The 12,679-nt window shown below is 45.4% G+C and overlaps 1 protein-coding gene across 1 annotated transcript in view; it reads right to left on the reverse strand.

Annotated features, from left to right (window-relative positions):
- OLFML2A (olfactomedin like 2A) overlaps positions 1-11,440 on the reverse strand; it is a 47,315-nt gene extending 35,875 nt beyond the window's left edge. The window contains exon 1 of the mRNA XM_043989112.1: positions 11,279-11,440. Coding sequence (XP_043845047.1) covers positions 11,279-11,347 — 69 coding nt within the window. The 5' untranslated portion in view covers positions 11,348-11,440. The remainder of the gene's footprint in view (positions 1-11,278) is intronic.
- Between the last annotated feature and the right edge of the window lie 1,239 nt (positions 11,441-12,679).

Genomic DNA, 12,679 nt, shown 5'->3' on the forward strand with positions numbered 1-12,679 from the left:
GTGGAGATGCATCCTTCTACATGAATCCTTTCCTAATCCCTAAACTGCTAGAGGTTTCTTTCCCCAAAACACCTTATTATAGCATTCATTTTGAATATATTTTGGATATGCTTATATAAGTACAAGTTATCTCCCACCTTTGGAGTAAGCTCCTTGAGGAATGCTTAGTAGAGTGTCTGGCATACAGAGGGTGTTTAATAAATGCTTGCTGATAGGTTGATTGATTGCACATGTTGCCAAGTCCTAAAACTCTCTCAGACTCTCTTCTTTCTCTATATGGTCTCCCTTTATAGTCTAATTCACTCCCATGGGTTGATTGATCATGTCTATTTAGATTAGTCCCAGTTTTAAATTTCGAGTCTTTCTGAGATCTAAATCCATGTATCTAACTGACAGTTGAATATCTCCAACTAATTGTCTTACCAGCACCTTAAACTCAACATATCCCAATATGACCTCATCTTCTCCCCCACCCTCATGCCCATATCTGCTAACCCTAACCCTCCTCATGACTTCTCTATTTCTATTCATGACACCACCTAGGCTGGAAATTTTCATGTTGACTATTTTCCCTTCCCTCGTGCCCCTTCATTCAATCAGTTGCCAACCCCCTCTTGAGGGTTCCTTCAAAAAGTCTCTTCCAACCATTTTTCTCCTCTTCTCTACTCCCCCTATTATTACCCAGGTTCTGGTACAGTGGAAAGAGTATTGACTCTGAAATAATAAATTTGGATCCAAATCCCATTTCTGACAATACTACTTGGATGACTTTGGGCAAATGAGCAGTTCTTTCAGTTTCCTCATCTATAAAATGATGGATGAGGTAGATGTGATGACTTCTAAGATCCCTTTCAGTCCTAGATTTATAGTATTATAACAAAGTGATCTTCCTCTTTATCCTTTCCAATTCATTCTTTGTACAGTTACCAGCTTTATCAGATTGAGAGCTGGATTCCGAGTGACTTGCTCATGGTCACACAAGCAATAATAGAACCAGTATTTGAACTCTAGTCTTCTGGCTCTAAATCTAGTCCTCTTTCCATTATACTATACCACTTCTAGGCTCAACACCTCGCTGTGATTTAAAAAAAATCCAATGCTTCCTCACTTCCCACACACTTCAGCCTTTTATAGGAGGCTCTCCACCCAATCTCTAGCTTTGTTCCCCCATTATTTTTCCAGTCTAAGTCAACCATCCAGATATTTTCCCCTGTTTTCTCGGCCAAGGAAAATGATCCTTGGTCTGGCAAGGAATGAACAAAAATGGTTAATAGGGAGTGCAACCTAAGGCAAGTGAGGAGATAGCTAAGAGAGTGCCTAGCAGCTACCCTTGATGAATACAAGCACCTGACCTCAATGAAGTAGATCCCAAAGTACTGTAAGAACAATCAGATGCCTCCATTGAGTTATGGTCAAGTGATCTTTCAAAGACTGTGAAGAATGGAATAGGTCCTACAGGACTGGAAAAGGGCAATTTAATTTTCTAAAAAAGAGAAGACAGCAGATTCTGAAAACTATAGAATGATACCTCTTTCCCTTTTGTGCAAAGCTGGTGAACTGTGGGTCTTGGACCCTACAGATAAATGAAGCTTAATTTCAATGCCTGGAAAAAATTCTAGGAAATATTATCAAAGGGATGGTTTGTTAACATCTAGGAAGGGAAGCAACGACAACCAAGAGCAACCATGGTCTTTAAAAAAAAATATCATGGCAGGCAAATCTCATTTCTTTTTTTTTTCTTTTTTTTTAACTGGGTTCAAAGTCTGCTAGATCAGGGGAATACAGCAACCATCCTTTTTGTCTAGATTTCTTTTTTTTCCTTTTTTTTTTTTTGCCTAGATTTCAATAATGCACTTGGCAGTGTCTCTCCTGCTATCCTTACAGACAATATGAAGAGATATGAGCAAGATAGGAGTACAGTTAGCTGGATTCAGATGTGGTTGGATGACTGGTCTTTAAGATGCATCATTCGGGGCGGCTAGGTGGTGCAGTGGATAAAGCACTGGCCCTGGATTCAGGAGTACCTGAGTTCAAATCCGGCCTCAGACACTTGACACTTACTAGCTGTGTGACCCTGGGCGAGTCACTTAACCCCCATTGCCCCGCAAAAAAAAAAAAGGAAAAAGAAAAAGAAAAAAAATATATCCAAAAAAAAAAAAGATGCATTATTCATCAGTAGATGTCAACTTGAAAGGAGGTCCCTCATATAATGCCCCACAGGTCTACCCTAGGCCCCATGCTGTTTAACATCACCATAAACAACTGGATGACAGCATAGATTGCAAGCTAATAAAATCTGCACGACACACTGGATGGCAGAACCAAGATCCAAAAAGATCTCCACAAGATGCGATTTAATAGACATAAATACAAAGTCTTCCACTTGGAATTTAAAGAAAAAAACCCAACTTCACAAATATATAACAGGGGATATGTGGTGGTTAGACAACAGGTCATATGAAAAAGGTGTGGGGGTTTTAGTAGATTGAAGGCTCAGTGTGAGTTGGCAGTGTAACATGTCAGTCAAAAAAGCTAATGAGGGGCAGCTAGGTGGCACAGTGGATAAAGCACTGGCCTTGGATTCAGGAGGACCTGAGTTCAAATCCAGCCTCAGACACTTGACACTTAACTATGTGAGAATTGGAATGATACCCCCTGCTGGGAAAGACATTGCAGGGAAGCTCTGCCATGAGGAGAAGGCATATGACTTAGAAACTATGTGACTTTAGCATTAGGAAGTTGCCCAGTGTCCGGAAGTTACATCTATAGAATCACCTGTGGGACCTGTCAATCAGAGCTACTAGCCAATTAGCTTGGAGGTGTGTGTGTGTGTGTGTGTGTGGACGGTTCTGTTTCCAGTTTCTCAGGAGGCTTCTGGGAGAAGCTGAGGAGCAAGTGGGCCTTTTGGGTTGGAGACTTTGGCTGGGGAGCAAGAGACAGGCAGGATAGGAAGAGCAAGCAAATTTCATACTTGATCCACGTGTTTCTCTTTACTTACCCTAATATACTTTAATAAATACTTAATGCCCAAAGATTGGTGCTATACTTTTTCTAATTTAAGGCAACCACTCATTAGATTTTAGACATCATAGCTAGAATTTTAGCCCCTTACAACTAGCTATGTGACCCTGGGTAAGTCACTTAACTTCACTGCCCTGAAAAAAAAAAGCTAATGAGATCTTGGGCTTTATCCATGCACCTTGTCCATAAATTGGGAGAGGATCTAGTTCTTTGCCTTCATCAGTTCACATCTAGAGTACTATATTCAGTTCTGGGTACCATATTTTAGAAACTCCTTCACTGACCTACAGAAGGTGCAAAGTGGAGCAACCAGGAGGGTGAGCAGCCTCTGGACCATGTTGTTCTTTGTCCTTCATTCCTGAAGAGGACAATGACACTGGGGGGGATATCATGACTTGCACTGAATTAGATTTAAGTGATGGAGGGCTGTGTCATAGCAGGAATGACACTGAATGAACTGAGGATCTTGTGTCTTCTAGAGAAGAGAAGACTCAGGGTTGGCAAGATAGTCGACTTCAAGTATTTGACAGGCTGTCAAATAGAAGAGAGATTAGATATATCTTCCTCAACCTCAGATGGCAGAGCTAGAAGCAATGGCTGGATGTTGTAGAGAGGAAAATTTAGGATTGATGTAAGGAAAACTTTCTTAACAAGCTGGGGTTATCACAGTGACTGGCACATAATAGGTACTTCATAAATGCTTATTGATTGATTGATCAGGCACTAGGGATATAACTACAATGAAAGAAACAATCCCTACTAGCTTGGATTGAGAAGGCACCTCCCTCCTTTCTGTGCAGAGGTGAGGGGCTATGGGTCTGGTGCCCTATAGATAACTCAAGACTTTTCTGATGGGTTGCTTAGTTTTGCTGACCTGTTTTTTCTCTCTGTTATTCTTTGTTATAAAGGGATGGCCCTCTAGGAAGACAAAGGGAAGAGGATACATTTGGAAATGTATTTGATGTAAAAACAAAAGATATCGGGGCAGCTAGATGGCACAGTGGTTAAAGCACCGGCCCTGGAGTCAGGAGGACCTGAATTCAAATGCGGCCTCAGACACTTGACACTTACTAGCTGTGTGACCCTGGGCAAGTCACTTAACCCCCATTGCCTGCAAAAAAAAAAAAAACCAAAAGATATCAATAAAAAATGTTTGAAAACAAGTTACAGCTAACCCCAAATGGAATGGGCTGCCTCCCAAAGCAGCGGGAGGTCTCTCACTAGAGGCCTTCAAGTCAAACCTGGATGAACACTTGTTGGACATAGTAGGGATTCTTGGCCAGCTAGAGAGGGGACTGGTTGGCCCCTAAGGTTCCTTCTAGTCCTGAGGGTCTATGATTCTGTCGCAGAAAAACGCCTCTCCGCCTTGGTACCCAGTGTTTACTCCCCTGAAATGCTTGCCATTTTCTTCTCTTGCTTATCTGAATCCTCACCGTCTTTCAACTCAGTCAACTACCTCACTTCCCCCAGGAAGCCTTCCCTACTTACTACAACTCACAGACTCCTACATAACACATCTTGTCTGTGTCATTTAGCTGGCACTTGGAATTCAGCAGTGCTCTATGCAGGGCACTGCTCTCAGTGGCTGAGGGAGAGACAAAGTTTAGGTTAATTATATCACTGTCCTCACTGGGTTTACAGTTTAATTGGAGAGTAACATAAATTATAGAATAATGGAAAGAGCACTGATTTGGGCATGGGCTCAAACACTAGCTCAACACTTACTACTTGTGTAACCTTTGACAAATCACTTCTCTCTTTGGGCCTCAGTTTCCCAATGTGTAAAATGGAGGATTAGATGGTCTCCCTAGTCCTTCCTAGCTCCTATGATTTTCTTTGTCCCGTCTGTAGATTATAGACTCCATGACAAGATGGGGCAGATCTGAAATAAACCTAGTATACAATCTATAAATGGCTACTGAGTGATTGGTTGTCAAAGTTCAATCCGTGTTGTTACATCAAGCACTGAGAAATCCCCAGCCGTCTCTTGTGTCAGGCTACACCCATTCAGAATGGGAAAATTACTGGTTGGATTCTGCTGTCAAGCCCATAGGCCTTGAAAATCACCAGGCCTCAGTTGCTGGCTGATACTACCACATTTAGTTCTCTTCCTCTGAAGCAGTCATAATCAAAGCTATTTCCTATTAATGTTTGATGGAGAAGCACAATTCATGTCTGTCAGTCTGTCAGTCTAAGGAAATGCTGAGAGATCTGGCCCTTCCTCAACTGGAGCCAGTGTCTAGGGTTTGCTGGCAGTCAGGGTGTCTGTCCCCTATTTTATCTTCATCCTCACTTTCAACTACCCTCCCAGGGCAAAGTTTTCCCAGGCTGGGAATTACCGTCAATCTGGTCATCATCTGCCAAAAACACCCATTTGGGCTCTGTGGCCCTCCCTGACCAGTCAATGCCTCCTTCCCCCTCCACCTCTGCATAAAGGAACATCCCAACTTTCTCAGTCTAACTGGCTGTCTGCCCCTTATCGTCTTTTTCCTCTCTCTTTTCTGGACTGCTTCTTCTTCTTCTTTTTTTTTTTTTTTTTTGCAGGGCAATGAGGGTTAAGTGACTTGCCCAGGGTCACACAACTAATACGCATCAAATGTCTGAGAATGGATTTGAACTCAGGTCCTCCTGAACCCAGGGCTGGTGCTTTATCTACTGCGCCACCTAGCTGCCCCAACTGCTTCTTTTTTAGGTTTCCCTGTCACCCTGTTACCCTGGTATCTCTGTCTTCCCAGTCTCTCTTCACTCCTCCTTCCCTCCTTCCTTCTCTCTCTCTCTCTCTCTCTCTCTCTCTCTCTCTCTCTCTCCCTCCCTTTGTCCTTCCCCTCTTCCGCCTCTACTCTCACCTCACCTCCCATGTTTTGAAATCTTCACTCTCACATGAGGATCACATAGTCCCCATCTAGTACCCATTCCCCTTCAGGCTTGGGTATGTGTCAACCTTCAGGGGCTTAGAAGGGCTGAAGCTGAGGACAGGCTGCAGCCAGAGGACTCACTAGAAGCACGTCTAGGTTGTTGGGATCAAAGGTTTTCCAGTAGGAAGGGGCCTTAAGAAATCACCTAATCCAGCCTCCTCATTTTACAAATCAGGAAACTGAGGTCTAGAGACGGGGAGTGACCTGGCCATGGTCACAAAGGGAATATAAATGGTGGAATTAACATTTTTTTAAAAGTGAGGCAATTGGGGTTAAGTGACTTACCCAGGTTCATACAGCTAGTAAGTATTAAGTGTCTGAGGCTGGATTTGAACTCAGGTACTCCTGACTCCAGGGCCGGTGCTCTATCCACTGCGCCATCTAGCTGCCCCTGTAGAATTAACATTTAAACCCAGACCCCTGACTCCAAATCTGATGATGCCACCACTGTGTGAGGGAGAGGAGGGGAAAAGACTAACTGGGAGGGAGAGCCCAAGAAGAACAAAACCCAACAAAATAGGGGAAAAGGCTTCCAGAGGTAGAAACCCCAAAAAGATTCTAAGCTGAAAAATGGGACGATTCCAGTGGGGTACAGAGGTCTTTCCAGAGGGCAGGGTTTCCAGTAGGGAGCAAAGACCTAATGGGGGGAGTTTCTAGAAAGAAAGGAATCCCTAGACTGAGAAACTCCTTGGTGGAGCCCTGGGAAAGAGAAACCCCAAAGAGTGGCTCCAAGAGCAAAGAAGGCCCCTATGGGGGTGCAGAAGGTTCCCCAGAGATTTGTGGAAGAGGAGCCTCAGAGGAAATAACAGAGGGCAAAGGACCCCATTGTAGGACCACCAGAGACAGTGATTCCAGAAGAGAAACTGCCCCCCACAGGCAGAGACAGGTATTCATTCCTGAAGCAAAGCTGGCCTCATTGAGGGGGTCCTAGAGGAGAGGGCCCCTGTAAGGGGTGGAGGTCGAGATCCCACAGAAGATCCCACAGGCTCCTGGCCTGCCCTAGTCCTGGCCCTGGCACTCATGGTCAGAAGAGGGGGGGAGTAGCTAAGGGGGGTGAGGGGTGACAGCTGCAAAGAGCTTTTCCTGCTCCAGCTCGTCCTGTTTCCAATTACACCCCCGGGCGGAAACTCCACAAGTCAAAGAAGAGCCACCTAAGCCCAGGAGGCCAGCAGGGCCTGGAACATGTGAGCAGAATCAGCCCTTCCCGATTCTGGGGGAAGGGTCCCAGCCAGGGCCACCTCCTGCCAGCTTCCTCCCAAGCCCCACCTGCTCCCCAGGGCCCCCAAGATCTGCCTGGAGTTGAATGAAGCCTGGCATGCCTGGGGCTGAGAGCTCCCCTGGCTTGTTACCAGCTGCTTCCTTCTCTCCCACCCCCAGTGTGCTGGTAGTTATTTCAGTAGTGGCCTCCTTCCTCAGGCCTCTCACGCCCAGTTATCACCAGCCAAAAGGAGGCTTCCTCCACCCCCACCCCCAGCTCATTGCTCTGACTGAGTACTGGGATTAGCCACAGCCCCCTGCCCTCCCCCAACCTGCAACCCATGCCTAAACCTACACCTGCTGGGACCTGCTAGTAGTTGAATATGCAGAGGAGACTGGAATCAGGATATGAAGGCTGTGAGGAATCACAGGATCTTGGAGTAAGAGCTGCAGGAGACCTCAGAGACAACGTAGTCTGACCCCCTCATTTTAGAGATGAGAAAATCAGAGAGGTGAAGAGATTTTCCCCAATATCACACGGAGCAAGGATTTGAACCCAAGACTTTCCGAAGCTAAATTCACTGTTTTCATGATGTGCTTTTAGAACAGAGAATGTCAGAATGCAAAATGTTAGAGCTGGAAATGACCTTAGAACATAAAATGCTAGACCACAGATAACACTACAAGGGACTCTTCATGACCCCATTTGAAGTTTTCTTGGCCAAGATACTGGAATGGTTTGCCATTTCCTTCTCTAGCTCATTTTTACAGGTGAGGAAACTGAGGCAAACGGGATTAAGGGACTTGTCCAGGGCCCCACAGCTAGCAAGTGTCTGAGGCCAGATTTGAACCTCAGAAGATAGCCTTCCTGACTCCAGCCCCAGCACTCTATCCACTGTGCCACCTAGTTGCACCACCCCCAAAGGGTAATTACAGACCATCTAGTTGAACACCTTGGGATTTAAAATTGAAGGGACCTTAGAGATTACTTAGTCCAACACCATCATTTTGCATGCAAAGAAACTGGTAAATAGGTAAAAGTGACTTGTTGACATTATAGCACAGGGCAGCTAGGTGGCGCAGTGGATAAAGCATTGGCCTTGGATTCAGGAGGACCTGAGTTCAAATCCAGCCTCAGACACTTGACACTTAACCAGCTGTGTGAACCTGGGCAAGTCACTTAACCCTCATTGCCCTGCAAAAAAAAAGAAAAGAAAAGAAAAGAAATTATAGCACAACAAATGAGTAGCAGAGCAGAGATCTGAACCCAGGTTTCGGAATCCTTAGCTCCTTCAGGGCTTTCAGCTAAGAAGTAAATGGGAAACTCAGGTTTTATTTTTCCTAGCAAGGCCACTTAGATCATGCCAACCAGAGTGCCTCTTCCTATGGACAGTGAAGATTCCTGTCTGTGGATGGCAGAGATGCCTGGCTCCTGAAATGCTCACTCACCACAGGAGTTGTCGACGAAAAAGTCATCCACCTGGGACCAGGTTGTTTTTGTTTGTGGTTTCTTGAATTTTTTTTAAGCTAGTTAAGTGATGTTTGGCTAACACAAACAAATTTGGATTTTCATCTTCTTTTCTGCTTTCAATTTAAATTCTTCTGCCACAAGCCCACACAACCTCCTGTTCTGTTTAAAGAGACCTTAGGGGATAAAGGAGAAAAGAGGACAAGACGATATTTGCTTCCTGCATCTATGACATAGCAAAGTGAATGAGTGGAAACAGCTGATTCAGGAGACCTGCATATATGGTCACTAAGGTAGAGACTCAGAATTTTCCATGCAAGAGACAGCTTAGACCATAGAATCCTAGTCATTGGACATTCTAGTCCACTTCTGTTATTTTACAGTTGGGAAAAGTGAGGTATGGAGAAGTGAAATAATTTGACGAAGGTCATCTGGTACATCTGGGAAGGTCATCTGGTACATCTGGGAAGAATTTTTTTTTTATCCTTACATACAGAGAACATGCTTCCCTCCTTCAAATCCAACCAACCCTCTAAGTTCAACCCAGCTCAGACACCTCCATTTCTCTTCTCCGTGGCCCAGGTAGTCAGAACTAAAAGGAAAGGGCAGGAATTTCAAAGATAGATTTAGATTGACATACAAGAACTTGATCTTTATGACAGACAATAAAAGAGGCTGGGGCAGCTAGATGGCGCAGTGGATAGAGCACCGGCCCTGGATTCAGGACGACCTGAGTTCAAATCTGGCCTCAGACACTTGACACTTACTAGCTGTGTGACCCTGGACAAGTCACTTAACCCCAATTGCCTCACCAAAAACAAACAAACAAAAAAAAGAGGCTGCCTCACTGGAAGACTTCAGTGGAAGGCTGGACAACTACTTGTTGAAGGTGTTTTAAAGGAGATTCTTGGTCAGATGACCCCTGAGGTCCTTTCCCATCCTGAGATTCTTTGATCCTTAACATTCTAGCTCCCATCGTTTGTGGACTGTGTCCTAACATTGTATTAAGGGCAGCTGGGAAGTACAGTGGACAGAGCGCTGGACCAGCAGTCAGGAACACCTAAGTGCAAATCAGATGCTTACTAGTTATATGAACCTGGACAAGTCTCTTGACCTCTATCTGCCTCAGTTTCCTCATCTGTAAAATAGAAATAATAATAGCATTTATTTCCTAGGGTTGTTGTGAGGATAATATGTATATAGTAATATCTGTAAAGTAGTTTTAAAGTACTATATAAATGATAGCTATCATCATTATGTTCCAAGTTCCTTTTCAACTCCTCTGGAAATTAATTGAAATTGATATTTCCGGGAACCTGAGCTAAATCACCTGGCATCTAAGAGTCAGAGGAAAAGTGTGTAAGAAAAAGCACAGGGGACTTCCAGTCCCATCTGGAAGTCTTTCCCCCTCCTCTTCCAGGAATGGCTCCATGATCAGTGGGAAAAGAGATACTTCACTATGGGACATCATTCACTATAGGCATATTTATTTATTTATTTTTGCGGGGCAATGAGGGTTAAGTGACTTGCCCATGGTCACACAGCTAGTAAGTGTCAAGTGTCTGAGGCCAGATTTGAATTCAGGTCCTCCTGAATCCAGGCCAGTGCTTTATCCATTGCAACACCTAGCTGCCCCCGTACCCCTTTTTATAGTTATCCTTTCCTGGTGAAAGCTCCACCAGAGGCTTTAGGTGAACTAGCTGCAATAAGTTGTAGAAGACAGCCCTTGCTTCTTTTTTCTTTTTCTCCCCAGATAGTGTTTGTACTTTCCTGCTTTATTCCCTTTCCTTGAATTACCAGGGTCAGTGGATGGATCTCTCCCCACCTCCCTTCCATAGATCTAATAGCTTATTGAGGGTCTTGAGGAATCAAAGGATGGATATAAGAGAGCTGGAAAAGATCTCAGATTGCAAAATGTTCTAAGACAACATAAAAATTTAGGACAAAGAATATTTGAGCTAGAAAGGCTCTTGGAGGTCATGTGGTCCAAGTCCCTTATTTCACAGATTGGAAAGAAAAACAGCTCTCTCTGGTCTCAGATCCTGAGTGCATTGTAGTATTGCATTATTTACATGACTTAGTAAGTGGTTAAATTGATTGAAATGTGTGCCAGGCAGGGTGGTACTAAGTAGAAAAGGCATTGATCCAAATGCCCCCTACCAGGGTCCTACCCCCTTTCCCAGGCCCAGAACAAGAGTATTCCCTCCCTCTGCCAGGACCATAGCATTCCTTCTCGTGGTCACAGCACCACGCCAATCCGACACTAAGAAGCCATAGAGTCATCCCCGCTTCCCACCCACCCCAGGAGATGACTGGCAAAAGAGCTCTTAGCAGAACACCAGTAGAAGAAACTGGTTCTAGGGTCACAGCGCTTTAGCAGAGAGCTGCAGAAGGGCAAGTCACTTTCCCTTTCTGGGCCTCAGTTTCCCCATCTTTAAAACCCCAGCAGGATGAGCGTTGTCTTCTAAGGTCTTGTCAAGCTTTGACATTCTATGTTCTAACATTCTAGGTCCTAAGTTCCCACTTAACTCTTACGTTCTGTGTCTTTCCGGTCCTGACATTCTTTATTCTAAGGTCGCTCCAGCCTTGACATCATAGGAGTCTAAAGGCATAAAGATGAAGGGAGCCGATGTGGGCAAAGGAGTCATGGGATTCCCCTGGGCTCCCTAGGACTTACCTTGCTGTTGGCCCTCACTGAGGCGACACAGAGCACCAGTGGCAACCAAAGCAGTCCGCGTCGGGCCATGGCTCGGGCTGGACGAGCTGGACAAGCTGCACCAGCGGCTGGGCTGGGCTGGGCTGGGCTGGGCTCAGCTCGCAGTTAAGTCCCCGAAGCTCCCGCCGCTCTTTCTGAGCGCCCCGCCCTCGCCTGCCAGGCTTGTGTAGGGGCCGGCCCAGGGGGTGGGGCCGGAGTGGCCAACCCCACCCCCCTCATTCCCTTTCCCCGAGGGACCGTGGGTTGGGCCCCGGCCCCCGCCCCGCCTCTCCCTCTGGCCCCCGCCCCCCTTATCCCTCCGGCCCCCGAACCTCGGCCCTGGGACTTTCCCACCAGCTGAATGGTTGGTTTGAATTTGCGACTCCCTTTCCCCAACTGGGCACGTGTTTGTTTAAAATAATAATAATAATCTTAAAAGTTTATTGAAAGCATTTGGTTTGGAGAATTTCACAACCTGGAGATAACCCGAGGTACTGGGGGTGGGGTGTCGAAATTGGGATTTGGAAGGGTTTCTTCTCATTTCTCGTCAGCTTTTTCCTAGCTCTCTCTTCCTTGCTCTCCTTCCCCGGCCCCCGCATCCAGTCTACTTTACGTACTCTCCCAGTATTTTCTTCTTCCCTCTGTTTCTCTCTATCTCATCTCCCTCCCGCATCTCCATCTTCTCTTCCGTTTTTTTTTTCCCTGTGTCTGCATCTCTGCCTTTCCTCTCTGTTTCAGTCTTCTTTGACTCAACTTTTGTCTTTTTCTGGCTTCCTGTTTGTTTGGACTCAACTCACTGTCTCCCAGTGTGTTTTTGTCTCCTTACTTGTCGCTTCTTTAGTCCAGAGCAGAGATTTCTACTCCCTGATCCTCAATTCCACTTTCTCTAGCTAAATACTAGGAACCAACGATTGGCTACTACTGGGTTCTTTAGCTCACGGTTCCCCGCTCTTTCAGTCGCTTCTACCTCATCGTGGCCTTATTTGGGGTTTTCTTGGCAAGGACATTAGAGTAGTTTGCCATTTCCTCCTCCAGCCTATTCTACAGATGAGGAAACTGAGACAAGTAGGGTTAAGCGACTTCCTCAGGGTCACACAGCTAGTGAGTGTCTGAGGCCAGATTTGAACTCGAGAAAATGAGCCTTCCTGATTCCAGGCCCTGCACTCTATTCACTGCGTCACCTGGCTGACAGCCATTTCCCCTTTTAGAACCGCCAGATCTTCATTTATTCTTTCAACCCTTACTACGTTCCACTGGAAGTAAGGATGTAAACTTCTTGAGGGGAGAGGCGATTAATTTGATCCTCCTTATGTTCCCAGCCCCAGGCACAGAATTTGGCATTCAATAGTCATTGCATTCTTTACATAATTTGGTAAAAGTTCA

This window comes from Dromiciops gliroides, chromosome 2, assembly GCF_019393635.1.
Source record: "Dromiciops gliroides isolate mDroGli1 chromosome 2, mDroGli1.pri, whole genome shotgun sequence".
NCBI lineage: Eukaryota > Metazoa > Chordata > Mammalia > Microbiotheria > Microbiotheriidae > Dromiciops > Dromiciops gliroides.